Raw genomic sequence first — 14,725 nt, 5'->3', positions numbered from 1 at the left:
ACTTTGGCCCCTCTGTGTTGAGCCAACTGAATGGCGATGGTACCGAATGGCTGAGAATGGAAAAGCAGGTTCATTGATTAATTTATTAATTAATTTATTCACAGCAACAATTTGATGCCATTTAAGAACAATTATATTGCAAAGGCCACTCAGGAGAAGACTCAGAAATGAACTTACTCCTGCAATAAAACACAGCTGAACCAAGAAGTGAATATTCATAGATACACTTCTGTCCTAAGTGAGGCCAAAATGACTCTTTGGTAGCTGGGAAGCACTGAGCAAACTTTTAGTCATTAACTGGTTCTTGTCTTCAACAAAACAGCTCAGATTCAACTTTAATTACCACAGCCACCTTCCCTGCAGCTGGGACTCAAAGCTTGAAGGAAAAAATCCTCCAAGGAAAATGCCTCAGCCATGTTTACATTACAGAACCTCGGCTGAGAGAGCCCCATGTTTTTGTTAACCTAAGAACTTCAGAGATGCAAATCAAATGATTTATATCCAAGAAAAATTCAAAAGCAGAGGTGGGAAAGGAATAAAAACATAAGGCATTTTCCTGCAGTTATCCCTGGAGACGCAGGGCACAACTGTGCCATTGTAGAAGCCCAGAACACCCTCCCTCTCCTCACATCCCACACCCCAGGCAGGACCAAGCATCTCCCGTGGGAGAGCCTGTCCTGCAAACCCAGACACAAAGGGCACTGCCAGCAGTCACACAGAAGCCCTGGAGGGTGCAGTGAGGAAGGCAGGAGCTGTGCTAGCAGAGCTCTCTGTGCAGAGGGATGTGTAACTGTGCTGGTTACCCACACTTGCTCCGTCCAGGACGAGCACAGCCGTGCCTGGAGACACCTGGGACAGGTAATGCAGGGCCGTGTACGCGCGGAGCCCGTCCCGCACTGTCCCGGCAGCTTCTGCCCAACACACCTTCTCTGGCTTGTGAACTGAGGGGAATAAACACAAACAAACAAAAGAGATGGTGAAAAAAAAAAACCAGGAAATCCCTGGGGTTTATTCTGCAAAACCTCCAGATAGTCACGAATGCTCCACCTACAAACAGGTYGATATCAATGACTCCTGTTTCCCTCTTGTGTATTAGGAAACCATGGAGAGGATATTTTAGCATATTTTACACAATGAAAGTAGGGATTCCAGTGTGGAAAGTTTAAAGGARCCACCTCATGACTACACAGCTGAAACTCCTGGGCAGTCACAGAAACACAACACAAACTGTTTTAGAATACCAGSGTGGTTTGGGRGGGWCCTTAAAGTCCATCCAGTGCCACCCCTGCCATGGCAGAGACACCTTCCACTGTCCCAGGCTGCTCCCAGCCSCAATGTCCAGCCTGGCCTTGGACACTGCCAGGGATCCAGGGGCAGCCACAGCTTCTCTGGGAATAGCAAATTTTGAGCAAAATAATAGCTTGCTCAGGGTAACAAACTGTTGGAGGAAAGATAGGGACTCCCACATTCAGTATCCTACTCATTAAAGCAATCTATGCGCAGAAAAGGAAAAGGAGAAGCTCACAATAACTGAAAACAATGTTTTAATACTAGGCTTTCCCTGATTCTCATCCCTGAAAGTTCCTTTCTGCAGTTCCAGTCTGCTTGAACGGAGTGTTCAAACTTCTGTGATTTGGTGGAGCAGCTGGAATGTTGGAATATTGGAAYGGAAAGAGTGTGCCCACAAGTCCAAGGGAAGCGACTCCCTGTTAGAAAAGCTAAACCAAAGTCTACAAATACAGTAAAATAGTAAAATGTATGATCTACACACCCAAATAATGTTCGTGAACCAGGATAACTTCACAGACACCCGACTCCTCAGAATCCAGGGGCAAAATTCCTGAATAAAAAAAGGCAACACAGACCTTGAATTTCACACAAGCAATTGATCCAACCAAAGCAGTCTTCCAAGGAATTCCCTGGTTCCACTTGGTCTGGGTTCAGTCCCTTCTTGGCAGGTTTAGGACAGGTAAGAGAACCTTAGCCCAGCCCGGGGTGTCTGTGGGCACGAGGCAGTTCCAGAGGTGTTTCCACAGCATTTTGGGATTGAGGAAGAATGGAGACACCACCAAGGGTTTTTGGTACTGGCAGCTGTTATTTCTGTCTGATGATGTCTGAACTCATTCCACACTCTGAGTGCTCCCACTCCACTGCAGGCCATGGACCATGGAGGAGGGATCTGAGGCACAGAGCAGCCACCCCACAGCCCCTCTCCTCTGCCACCCCAGTTCCTGAATGCGTGGTTTGTAAAGGCACCAACAAAGGCACAGAAAGAAGCAGAGGAAGAACATGCAGGAATGTGGAAGTGMCAAAAAGCACAAATAGGAAAAAGGAAGTGCAGGAAAACCAAACTACACAGGGAAGGCACAGAATGCAAACGCAGAGTAGGCAGAAAGAAAAGAACTCCATTGGCCATATCTGAGCTTTTCACCTTCACTGGCCACAGAAGGAGATTCCTGAACAGGAGGTTCAGGCATCTGCTCCATCACCTGAATTAATGTCCCCTCCACCCCAGGGAAAACCATTATTTTCTTCCCTCTCCCATCCAAATCTTACACTCAATTTAGACCAAAGGGCGTTGCCCTGCAATCCTCAGCAAATTCAGCTGCTATGTCCAGTCTTTCACAATTCCCATYAAAAATGTGCCTGTGCACATCTGGAGCTGTCTCCAGGCTTTGCCCAGGGAATAATCAGCCCATAGGAGCAGCTTTTGYGCAGTGAGGAAATAATGCAAGAAGGATCAGTCTCCAAACACAACTCTGTCCTCCTTTCAGAACTTCAGTAATCCTCTAATTCTTTCATTCAGCACACAAAATATAATGTCTGAAGAATGTCCCTAAGCAATAACTCTTCTCTCCTAAGGCATCACTCACATTTTGGTGTTTAATACAACATARTATTTCAAATCCTAAGAGAACACGCTTAGAACAGAATTCCCATTTATAAGTTTATTCATGTGACAGCAGTTTAATTTTGAAAATACATAGTTAATATAGCTTTACCAGTTATTCTAACCTGGGTCATTCATTATGAAAACATGACTGATTGTGTCAGTTGATGAGGCAAACAGGCATTAACTTACCCACCACTTCATCATCTGGCTGGAAAAAGGTCACCTTGCTTCCAACTCACCAAGGAGAGGTGAAAAGGGGGAAAGAAGGGAAGAAGATAAATATTTATAGCTGGAATGGGATGTGCATTTGAAAGCACTGGTTATCACTAGCTCACAAAACTAAAGATACACGTTTCTAGTGAAAACAAAAATCTAGTGATTACACACAAGTGTTTAATTCCCTAAACTTTGCACCTCATCCACAAACGGTTGYATGTGAGTTCACACAGGTGGACACTCCACCTCAGGGCAGGGCCCCAGTGCAGCACTGGGAGAGCAGTCAAGGAAGCAGAGCTCCTGCTCCTAAAGTGCTCTGCCCAAAGAGGAGTTCTTTGTTCTCACTGTAATCCCTGCTCCCTCCCCTCCCTGGGCAATGACACTCACTCACCTTCCAGCACAACTCCCGAAATTTCTCGCCCAAGAGGCACAAGTTCCTTCTTCAGTTTAATTTCTGACAGGAGCTAAATGAAAACAACRCCCACAACATTCTTGCTAAGGCTCTACGTTTGCATTTTTATTATCATACAGTGTTGGATCATCACAGCAAGGTTGGGCCATTACCAAAGTGTTATCCAGGGGAAAAAAGTACACCCAAAAGTACACACATTCCTCAGTCAATATTAAACCATGGCACTGAATTATATATTTAAATTTAGAAACATATTAAAAAATAAAAGCAGGGAGTTATTACCAGCCAAGCCAGCCTGTGACTTAGAGGGTTGAGAAAGATAAAAGGGATTTACTGCAAGAGAATTCACACCTGGCAACTGATCTGTCTCYATAAATTAGGAACCAAACTCCAGATGTTTTTTATTCAGAGATGTGCAAGAAGCCCACCCAGTCCTGTGCCCATTTTCAGCAGTAAAGCCACAGCCTCAGCTTGTGCCAGTCACCAGCCAAGAGCCACGGAAACCACAAACACCCCCAGCAGTTAAAAACACCAAGCAAATAAATACCTTTATATCCACCCAGCTCAGAGCACAGGCTCTGACCYGCACTTTTACATCGTGATCTCTGGTGGGAGGAAGGCTCTCCTAGGACAGATTTACAGTTGTTACATTAGACAATGTCTGTGCTCACAGCAGCTTCTCCAGCTCTTGAAAGCACTTTTCCACTTTTCAGATGGTTTTGTAGGCAGAGCAGACAGACAGATTTTTTCAATGAAAAGGCTTTTGCCACACCATTTTGCGTACACCTGTATTATAATTATTTTATCATCAATATCATTATAGTATTATATAATTATAGTATTATTATAATACTATATACTATAATAGTATATAATATAATAATATTATATTGGTATATATATARTATTATATTGGTAACTGGTCACTAGATGTTGCTCATCATCATAATCATCATCATTATATTATTATATTATTATTGCAAACTGACCACCAGGCCTTACTAAACCTCAACAGAGACTGGCATTATTTTTCTGCTGAGGCTTTTTTCCCCTTTATCTTTATCTTTCCCTTTATCCTGACAAACCCACCGAAGTAAATTTTCAAGTCCAACTGATAGCAAAGAAACAACTCCAGTAAAAACTGGAGTTCTCAGCCCAAACCTGATAAATTTCACAAGTTCTATTTCTATTTTTTCAGTGATCAGCAAACCCAACCAGGAGATGTGGACCTAGGGTTCATTTCTTCATGTATGCAAAGCTTGTCTGTAAAGTTYGGACACCAAAACTGCAGAGAAATCCAGCACTAGTTTTGGCATGTGCTGCCTGATGCTAAAATATCCCTCCCCTATCTTCCTTCCCCTTCCTGTGTGTGCAAGGATCCTTTCCCAAGCCTGCAGAAGATTTCTGTGCTTCAGCTCCCCCGTGGCATTTGGCCAAACTCTCCCCTACCACAGATTAATAGAGAGGCTCTGATGGGAACTCACTCTTTCCTGGAACACAAATGTCATTTCCTCTCCAGGAGAATTCTGCTGACCATACAAGGCCTTCATGGTGACCTGAAAAACACAGCAACCAAACTGTGACAACTGCAATGTCAGGAGGGCAAATAGGGAATCAAAACCCAGTTAAATTAAATTAGAGCACTCTATACAAAACACAGCCATTGTTGGCAGGCAATTTGAGTCTTTGTGATACAGAAGCTCCAGACCAGATCAACAGGTTTAGTTGGCCATAACAGAGAMAATCCACAGCACTGAGGATCACAGAATCCCAGAATGGTTGGGGTTGGGAGGGCTCTTAAATCCCACCCAGTGCCACCCCTGCCATGAACAGGAACMCCTCCCACTGTCCCAGGCTGCTCCCAGCCCCAATGTCCAGCCTGGCCTTGGGCACTCAAAGGGATCCAGGGGCAGCCACAGCTTCTCTRGGCACCCTGTGCCAGGGCCTGCCYACCCTCCCAGGGAACAATTCCTGCCCAATATCCCATCTRGCCCTGCCCYCTGGCACTGGGAAGCCATCTGCCTTATCCCATCACTCCAGGCTCTTGGCCAAAGTCCATCTCCAGCTTTCCTGCAGAATCCTTTCAGTTACTGATGTATGTACAACAAAARCAACATTGAGTGACACAGGATTTACTGAAGGATGTCCCATGCAGYAGAGGGGCACTTTGCCACCCAGCTACACCATTCAGACAGCGGCAGTGCAAAGGGAATATAGGGAATTCCTGTCCAGGAATACAGCGAACCTTACGTGTGACTTCACCAAAAATCACCACTTGGGTTCCTGGTCTCCTCTCCCCACTCGGCGTGTGTCGTCCTCAATAAACAGGAATCTTTTAGAAAGGAAAAAGTAAAAAAAAAACCAAGAAAATTTAGTTAACAAGGAAAAAGGAAAGCAGGGAGTAGAGAGACAGGAAATCACGCGACCATTTTTGCAGCATTAATCCTTGAGGGACCCCTCCGAGACACCCCGCATGCCGGCTCCGCGTCCGCCCTGCGATCACCTGGCAGCCCCCCAAGGGCTCCAAGCGAACCCGTCCCGCACCGAGAGGCTCCAGCAGTCCCGGCCGACCCTCAGGGGCTCAGGGTCTCCGGCTCCGCGGGACTCCCGAACGCCGCGACGCGCCCGCGGTTGCCATGACACTCYCTCACTTCCGCCTCGCCCGCGGGCACCGCCCCTTCACTACGCAACCAATCACAACCTCCGGCGGACCAGCAGGCGTTCGCGATTGGCAGTGGCCGCCGCCGCTCGTCRTGAAAGCCGAGGTACGATTGGCCAGCGARGCTGTCACTCATTTCAAGAGAGGCGGAGGAAGGCTGCAGCGCCCAGCGCAACCTCTGGGACATTGCCGGGGAGAGGGAGGAGACGCTMTCTGCAATTACCTCATGAATTAACAACGTATGCACAATAAGGGCCCCTCCCGCAGGCGACAAGAAGGGATCGCGGCCACCCCCTCGCCGCTCCCTGAGWGCTGACCCCGTCAGCCGGGCAGACCCGTGATTAGCCGGGAAGGCGGGGCCTGCCTCCGCTTCGGTCTCTGATTGGTGACACGCCCTGTCCGTCACGTGGGGGGCGGGCGGAGGCCTCGCGTCAGAGCGGGACTGTCAGAGCTCTGATTGGCCGGAGGGGGCGGGGCTCTGCCTCCKTCCTGRTCTCTGATTGGTGGCACGCTCTGCCCGTCACGTGGGGGCCACGGCCGCGCGTCAGTACGGCGGCCGCGAGGGGCTCCTCCCCCCTCCCCTCAGACGGGGCGAGGGCGGCGATGGCGCGTCCGGCGGAGGTGGCGGCGGGCGCCGCTCCGGCCCCTCCGGCCCCTCGGTCCCCTGGCCGTGGCYGGGGCTGTGAGTAGGGCCCGCACAGACATGAGGTACTGCCCGGCGGGGCGGGGGTAGCGGGGGTCGCGGGTTGCGAGCGGCRGCGGTTCGCCCAGGCCGGCGGGGGGGCAGCGCCGCCTCAGCCCCTCACGGTGCCCGGCGTGTCGCGATGCCAGGGCCCGGTTCCTCCTCCTCGCCTCCCTCGGTAGCCGGGGCGGGCGGGCAGTGATGCTGAGCCCCTTGCTCGGGCCGGCTGCCTTCTCCTGCTCCTACTATSATAACGTGTGGCAATACCGCCGCGGGCTTTATTCAGCGCCTTAAATCCCTTGCTCCGGCTGCCTCCGGCCGCCGCTCCCCGCGCCCGCTGCGCTGAGCCAGGGGAGGGAGGAGAGCCATCCRTTGGGAATGCTATCCCTGAGGAGTGCCATCCGTTGGGAATGCCATTCCCTATGAACGCCATCCCCTGGGAGTGCCATCCCTTACGGCTTGGAGAAGGGCACCAGTGAAAMGAGGGAATGTTGTCGGGGAGTGAGGTAAAGGAAATCGGTCCACGCCTGGGGTTGTGTCACTGTGTGCGCCTCTGCCTTGGATGAACAGACAAGTTTGTGGCTGATATTCCTTTTGGATGTCTTTTGTTCTGGTTCAGCTGCTGCTTTCTTTGGGGTGAAATAGGGGGTTTGTTTATAGAAAGCAATATTTTTTGTGAATTCTATCTATGCCGCATGAAGGGAGAGCTCTTCCATGGCTTATCAGAGAGTACTGTTTAGTGAATAATTCCTACTAGCAAACCAACCAGCATTCCAGGTGGGACAGTGTGGTTCTCGTTTAAACAAGAAACAGTGTGTTCCCCTCTACTTCTCCCCCTATCTAGTTCCAAAGTGCTTTTTGTCTAGAGTTTATATGGCAATAGATATTTAAGGCAATAGCTGTGGATATTAACTAAGTATACAGTGGAGTCAAGCTCCTAAAGGATGCATTTTCTTAAGTCAAAAAGCCAAACTGTCTTTTGGGTGTTGATGGCTCTGGAGAGTGTTATCCACACGGTATTTCCTTCTTTCGTTTGCCCTTTGTTGTAGTCACCTGTAACTTTCCTTGCTGAGTATGATCTGATGATGTTCTTACAAAGGACACTTCCTTAGGACCCAGGGAACGGCTGGAGCTGTGCTAGGGCAAGGTCAGGAGGGCAGGGAAAGGTTCTTCTGTCCCCAGAGGGTGCTGGCACTGCCCAGGCTCCCCAGGGAACGGGCACGGCCCCGAGGCTGCCAGAGCTCCAGGAGCGTTTGGACAGCGCTGCCAGGGATGCACAGGCTGGGATTGCTGGGGGGCTGGGCAGGGACAGGGGTGGCACTGGGTGATCCTGGGGGTCCCTTCCTCCTCAGGGTATCCCATGATTCTGTATAGTTTATACCAGTAAATTGACACCAATTTCTCCTTTCTCTGTTAGAATTCTCCCACTGCACCCCCAGAGCTCTGCCTGAGGGTCTGAGGTGTGGGAGGAGGAGTCTTGCGTGTCTCTGCATTCCCAGGTGCAGCGGGTGGTACCTGACTGTGGATGCTGAACAGGTATCAGCATCCCAAGTACAGGTACAGAAAACAGCTGCATTCTTTCTATTCACTCCCAGCTCAGGCTGTGCAGCCATCGCTGTAAATCCCAGCGGGCTGAGCCACTCCAGCCTGCGTGATAAGCCCTGGTGTGCCCTCCCTGATTTTGGCAGCCTGACAAGGGTCATGTTTTGTGCAGACGAACAGTTTCCGAACAGTTTCTCCAGTGTCTGAGGCTCAGACTTCCCTGGAGCTGAGTGGGCTGCTCCCTGYACTCGCTGCTTCACAAACCACGCTCCATTCTTTCAGTTCCTGTGTTCCCTCTAGAATATCCTGCTGTCTTTGATTCCCCATAACATCCTTTGCAGAGTAGCTGTCTTTGCTTGTGAATTTTCCTTTATGTCCTGGTTCTTAGCTAAAATAAGAGTTGGGGTCTCAAAGCCATGACCGGCAGTGCCTGTTCCATCTCTTGCTGCTGTTTGGTGCCCTTTCCTTAATGCCTCTAATCATGCAATTAGGGTAGATTTGGATTCAGGAAAGAATGTGAATCTAGCAATGAAATAATTCTAAATTATGACGTTGAATAGTCTTTGCTGGTCTGTCTTTGTACTGTAATCAGGGATTGTAATTTTAGCTTTTAGTAGGATAACACCAGGAAAGAGAGAAATAGAAGAGTAATGTTAGTAGAAAAAAGAAAAATAAGGAAAATGGTTTGAGAAATGGAGAGATCAGCAGGATGGAAGTTTTCCRTAAGAAATCCTTTCCTGTAAGGATGGGGAGGCCCTGGCACAGGGTGCCCAGAGAAGCTGYGGCTGCCCCTGGATCCCTTTGAGTGCCCAAGGCCAGGCTGGACATTGGGGCTGGGAGCAGCCTGGGACAGTGGGAGGTGTTCCTGCCCATGGCAGGGGTGGCACTGGATGGACTTTACGATCCCTCCCAGTCCAAACCAGTGTGTGATTCTGTGATCAGGAGTTACCAGCCATGAGCATTGCCCTGTGCTGTGTGCAGTAACATCAGAATAAACCATCAGCAGATTGGTTTGAGGGGCACATTTCAGGTAGAGGTGGCTCAGAGTTGATCTGCTTGGAACCCAAGAGAAGTGAGGGACTTGGGTTTATTTTTACCATAAAATGACCAAGGGCTTCCTCAGCTCCTGTTGTGTGCTGGGAGCTTTGAGTGCTCGCTGCCGTTGTGTTGGACACAGCTGCTGAACTTGGGATGCCCCCTCCACAGCAATGTGGTTTTGTTTTTACTTGCCAGGCATGAAATTGGGGGGGGGGRGGGGGGTGGTAGACAATCAGGAATGGGGTCCGGGCTGAGATCTGGTGATAAATGGCTTGGGCACAGAAAACCTCACTGTGAGGTGCTAAAACCTCTATGGAATCCGTGGCACAAGGAGTTTCCCTCTTTTAAAAGTGCACTTTGTGTAGTTCAAAAAGAATATATTCAATTCCACTGATTACTTTTGGGTGGCTCTGTTGCTGTAGGTGTGTGTTGGGATTTTAATTGCAGATAGAAGGTTTTATAACAGTATTTGCTAGTCCTTCATACAACAAACATGAGCTGAGAGGTTTTGGACAGCACATGTTGGTGTCTGGTGGTTCCACCTGTCTGGAATGAATCCCTCTCGAGYTCTGTGCATGGCAGGGCTAGAGGTGGTCATGTTCCTGACTGAGGAATTCCAGCTTTAGCTGTAGGAATGCACTAATTACTGATAGTAATTAGAAACTAATCTCTCCTATGCAAACAGTGCATTGTCTGTGCCCTCCAGAGAATCAGCCTCTTGACCAGAATAGAAAATTTCTACTTAATAGAAATTAAATAATTTTGAGTGGGAAGGAGTGAAGAGAGGTATCCTTAGGCATTCCCAGGAAGAAAAGTTATTCTATTTTTCATGCAAAAGGTGCATTTTTACAGCACTCCTGTTACTGCAATCAATGAAAACACAGAAAACTTAACTGATAAAGGTTTTTTTTTTCTCTTATCAAACTTAATTGTGTTGGATATTATATTTTCCTTTTTAATATGCTGTTTTTAAGATAATTGAATTAATTACTGTTAGTGTCCAAGTAGACATCTTTTCTCTGTGAAGTAAACTTTTCACAAGTTGTTGGTAAAATGCATGTCTGGAATTGTGAAATAATCATGGGTRTCTGGAAGCTCAGTCTGTGCAGTGTTTTTCTCTTCCACAGTAATTTCCAATTTCCTTTCCCTGCACTGTCCCTCATGGTTATGTGTGCCCACAGTTGTGAGAGCTGRCTTCTCAATCCTGTGAATTTATAGAAGTAAGGTTTTGTGGGATGGCAATCCTTGATAATCAATGACCTATATTGCAGGTAAATACACTGCTACTGATAACGTAGATTAGCAAACCCTAATAATACTATWAAAATAATTCCACTGAAGACCCGTTGTCTCAAAAGTTTGGGTTTTCCTATGTATTTTAACCCTTCAGATTTCCATGGAGATTCTCTGCCTCCATGTCTTTGAAGGCTCTAGTTCTGGGCATGACTAATTGGCTGTAAATGACTGGACWGGTAATTATTATTGCATCTTCTCAAGGTAYGATTTCACTTGCTCCATATAAATGCACAATTTGTAGGAAATAGTTACTAATATTCTTTCAAAATACACCTGAATTTAAACGTGTGGTTCCTGAAGGAGGGTTTCCATGGGGCCACCAGGAATGGTTGGGACCTCTCAGAATGAACCTCCTGTGGAGCATGYGGATTCCTATGCTTCCATACAGTACTCTAAATAATATTTACAGCATTTAAATATTCCTGTGAAATAATCCAGACTGCCAGAGGGCAGGGATAGATGGGRTATTGGGCAGGTATTGTTCCCTGGGWGGGTGGGYAGGCCCTGGCACATGTTTTATTTGGAAGTGGTCTAACAGCTTCCTGAACTGTCAGGAATGGAATTAATTTCAAAGAAAGACTTGCAGATGACTCTCCAAATTTTGGAGTAGGTGAGCAAAACAGAAAATTACTCTTCTGTGTAGCCTGATGTGCGCTACTGGCACAGGGTGCCCAGAGAAGCTGTGGCTGCCCCTGGATCCCTTTGAGTGCCCAAGGCCAGGCTGGACATTGGGGCTGGGAACAGCCTGGGACAGTTGGGAGGTGTCCCTGACAAGGCAGGGGTGGGGTGAAATGAACTTTAACATCCCTCCAACCTAAACCACCTTGTGTTAGAATCACACATGTGAGTGTGTACTCCAGGTTTTGCAGCATCCCTCTGGGATCCTGCAGGGCTGCTGGCATCCAGAGGGTGCCCATGGCAGAGTTGCTTTGGGAAGCAAGAACTTTTAGTCTCTTCTGATACTGCTTTTAAGTCTCTCTGAGTCCTTAGAACCAGTACACGAGAGAAATGTTTAAATGGTGTCTGGTTGTATGTTTGGAAAAGAACACCCACCCATCTTGGGGGGAAGGAGAAAAGGGATCTCTTGTTTTCTGCCTGATGCTCATCCTGCCAAGCACACATGGACTTTTTGTTCCTTGGCCTCTCAGCTGAACTGTGAAGGAAAGATCCAACCTTGGCTGCTGGGCAGGGAATTCAGCTGTGTCTGTACAGCCTGAACAGCCTCAGCTGCCCAGTTAGCTGAGGCTGGATAAAGGCAGCTGCACATTCAGCTTTCAGAGGTCAAGGTGAGGTTGGGAGGGCTCTCTTGATGGCAATCTTTATACTGTGGTACAATTTAACACTTATGGTTGTGTTTTGGAAACTTACCGCTTGTATCTTAAATGTTCATATGACTGATCTGAAAACTGAAGTGCTAATTTTGTGATAATCACAAAACTATGTTAATCATCATCTCTTTATGGTGATATAGCCTCTTATTCTAATGGCAAAAATAAGTTTTAAAATTTGTATTCCAATTTCAAATTCCCAAGCACCATGTTATGGGCTGGTCTGTGAACTGCAAGGTGCAATATTTAATGTTTTTTAAGTAAGTTTTGCATGTGACCTTCAGGTGTGGACAGATTCTGTAGGGATTCCTTTGTTTGTGGCGAGGAGATATGGGCAGGAGCTCGGTTACCTAGTACAAGTTCTAATAACTTCATAAATCCTCAGGGTATTTTGAGGAAGTAAGGTTAATTCTTACAGAGAATCATAAAAGCTGACAACTTGAAAGCTGTGTTTTGTAATAAAATGCCAGTAATCTGGTCATGTACCAAATGGGATGATGTAATCGTTCAATTTCTTGAGCAAAAATCCTGACATTTTCCTTCGAGTCATGTGTGAGCCCCAGCTGGATGAACTCAATTCTCTGGACTTCTCACGCAGACAGACAGGCTCCTGTGATACTCAGGGCTGGGGTTGGTGCTTGGCTGGTTTTCCACGGGCATTCGGTGTAATCAGATTTTTTAGAGGCAGTTCTKTGCTCTGCACATTTGGTGCAGCTGCTGCCTGTGCCTGTGGTTGCTTTCCCAGCTCCCTGCCTGCAGCCAGCCCCATTCTTACCTGTCCTTTTTTTCTCCCTTTAGTCCTGCATCTGCATTTCTTCATTTTAATGGTCTCACGAGTTCCAGCATTATCTGAATACTGGCAGGTGTTCCGTCCCTCTTACCCTTTGTGTTTTGATGTTCATGGTTTTTGTTCTGTTGGAGATTGTAAGGGCCAGTCCCAACCAGAAAAAAACTTTGTAACTGGAACTGGGTTGTAGAGAGATTTGAAATACTTAAAAAAAATTCCTTCTGCGTTAACACATCTGTTCTTCAGTGTGGGCTTGAATTGCAAACAACAGAATAAACATCAAAGAGAAGAGGGCAGATGTTTTTGTTAGAATAAAGTAGTGTGGCATGAAGTTACTGTAGGTATTCAGGGGAGTACTAAATTTAAAAGTGGGCATTTAGTAAGGTTTTCCCCTATTCTTTTCCAACTGTTCCTTTTAGTTGTCTTTTATATATATGTATTTTTTTAATTCTGGTTTGTAAAATTTCTATTCAGAGGAAGAKTTGAAAGCATAAGAGCGTTAAAATATGTTTTCACATAAGGTCATCTATACTTTAATTCATGGTAGGATTCATTGTGGATTTTTGAAGTGTTTAAGGACAAAGTTTGGGAAAAAACATTATCCAGCTTGGAAACTTSTGCATGTTCTGCTGTTCTGTTCTTATTCTGTTTCAAGCCACACTAATACAATGGCCTTGTTGAAGAACAAACAGCAGCCTTCTATTTAACATAATACATGAATTCTTAGAAATATGACTGAAATCTAGTTTTTGTGGACATTGTCTGGTGAGAWATGAGGTTGCTTCAAGGAAATGTTGCAAAATGATGATGGCATGGCCAGAGGAAGAAGGCAAWTGCAGTTCATTTTTTGGGTGGTGTAGCACTTGATGCAATATTGGCATTTTTCATCAGCTCCAGCTGGCTGTGCTCAGGAATCTCTGGCTTCATTRGGATCAGTGAGTCTGTCCCAGGGCTGGAAATTCCTGTTTGCCAAGGCCCCTTCAGATGGCTTTGGTGGGGCAAAAGGGGGATGTATGGCTTGTGAAGATCATTAATTGACATGGAACTGACCCAGATGGATCTTCCCGTTTGGTGCTTCCTGGTCTCTGACCCCAACCTGCTGACAGGAAGCCTGAGGTATTATCCATGCTCCAATGTTCGTCCTTATCACAGCTGTTATCAGAATAATCTCAATGGAGCTGAAGCATGTATAGCATTTTCACTTTRCCAGCTCCATGCTTTTTTTAGGTTGTTTAGTCATCCTTTTTGCAGAGTCAGAAGTTACGGATGACCCATAAATCCCAGAGCTCTGCACGGTGACTGGAAAGCTCTTGTCTCACAGGAATAGGAAGTTCTTCAGCTGCAGTCTGGAAGAATTGTCTGGCATGGATTGTTTGRTGCTTCTCTTTCAACTCAGCATCTAAATCTGAGGGCATTGCTTCAAACTCATGCTGTCTGCAGATGATGCAAGCAGAACAATTTTGCTTTGTGAGGAGGGAAAAAACAGCTTCCTTTAGAGTGAAGTGCTCTCAGTATTACTCTGAGCTGCTGATAAATTCTATTGTATGGCTTAAAAAAATCACTTAATCAACTACTGGGGGAATTTAATCCAACAAATGTAATCTGCTATTTTAGAACTTAAAACCAAACTCATGAGTACCACTCCTGTCCCCCACAACTCTACATGAACATGTGGCGCCCACTCCTGTTCTTTTCTCTGGTGGCCAGGGACAGCTCCAGGGAGCRGCTGGAGCTGGGCCAGGGCAGGCTCAGGCTGGAGAGCAGGGAAAGGTTCTTCTGTCCCCAGAGGGTGCTGGCACTGCCCAGGCTCCCCAGGGAACGGGCACGGCCCCGAGGCTGCCAGAGCTCCAGGAGCGTTTGGACAGCGCTGCC

General features: G+C 47.1%; 1 protein-coding gene and 1 long non-coding RNA gene across 2 annotated transcripts in view; one reads left to right on the top strand and one right to left on the bottom strand.

Annotated features, from left to right (window-relative positions):
- The window catches only part of CRYZL1 (crystallin zeta like 1), a 14,856-nt gene extending 8,676 nt beyond the window's left edge, over positions 1-6,180 (bottom strand). Inside the window, exons 1-9 of the mRNA XM_057383326.1 lie at positions 6,025-6,180; positions 5,767-5,853; positions 5,006-5,077; positions 4,069-4,146; positions 3,501-3,573; positions 3,083-3,127; positions 1,772-1,840; positions 808-941; positions 3-50 (exon numbers count right to left, since the gene is read on the bottom strand). Of these exons, the coding sequence (XP_057239309.1) occupies positions 3-50; positions 808-941; positions 1,772-1,840; positions 3,083-3,127; positions 3,501-3,573; positions 4,069-4,146; positions 5,006-5,071 (513 nt within the window). The 5' untranslated portion in view covers positions 5,072-5,077; positions 5,767-5,853; positions 6,025-6,180. The remainder of the gene's footprint in view (positions 1-2; positions 51-807; positions 942-1,771; positions 1,841-3,082; positions 3,128-3,500; positions 3,574-4,068; positions 4,147-5,005; positions 5,078-5,766; positions 5,854-6,024) is intronic.
- A 565-nt stretch (positions 6,181-6,745) lies between these two features.
- Positions 6,746-14,725, top strand: part of LOC130583768 (uncharacterized) — a 27,316-nt gene continuing 19,336 nt past the window's right edge. Inside the window, exon 1 of the long non-coding RNA XR_008966447.1 lies at positions 6,746-6,888. This is a non-coding gene — a long non-coding RNA (uncharacterized LOC130583768). The remainder of the gene's footprint in view (positions 6,889-14,725) is intronic.

The sequence above is a fragment of the Malurus melanocephalus genome, unplaced genomic scaffold (assembly GCF_030028575.1).
Source record: "Malurus melanocephalus ecotype Western Australia unplaced genomic scaffold, MMel_1.1 scaffold_623, whole genome shotgun sequence".
In the NCBI taxonomy this organism is placed as follows: Eukaryota; Metazoa; Chordata; class Aves; order Passeriformes; family Maluridae; genus Malurus; species Malurus melanocephalus.
This window is presented reverse-complemented; position numbering and strand designations above follow the sequence as displayed.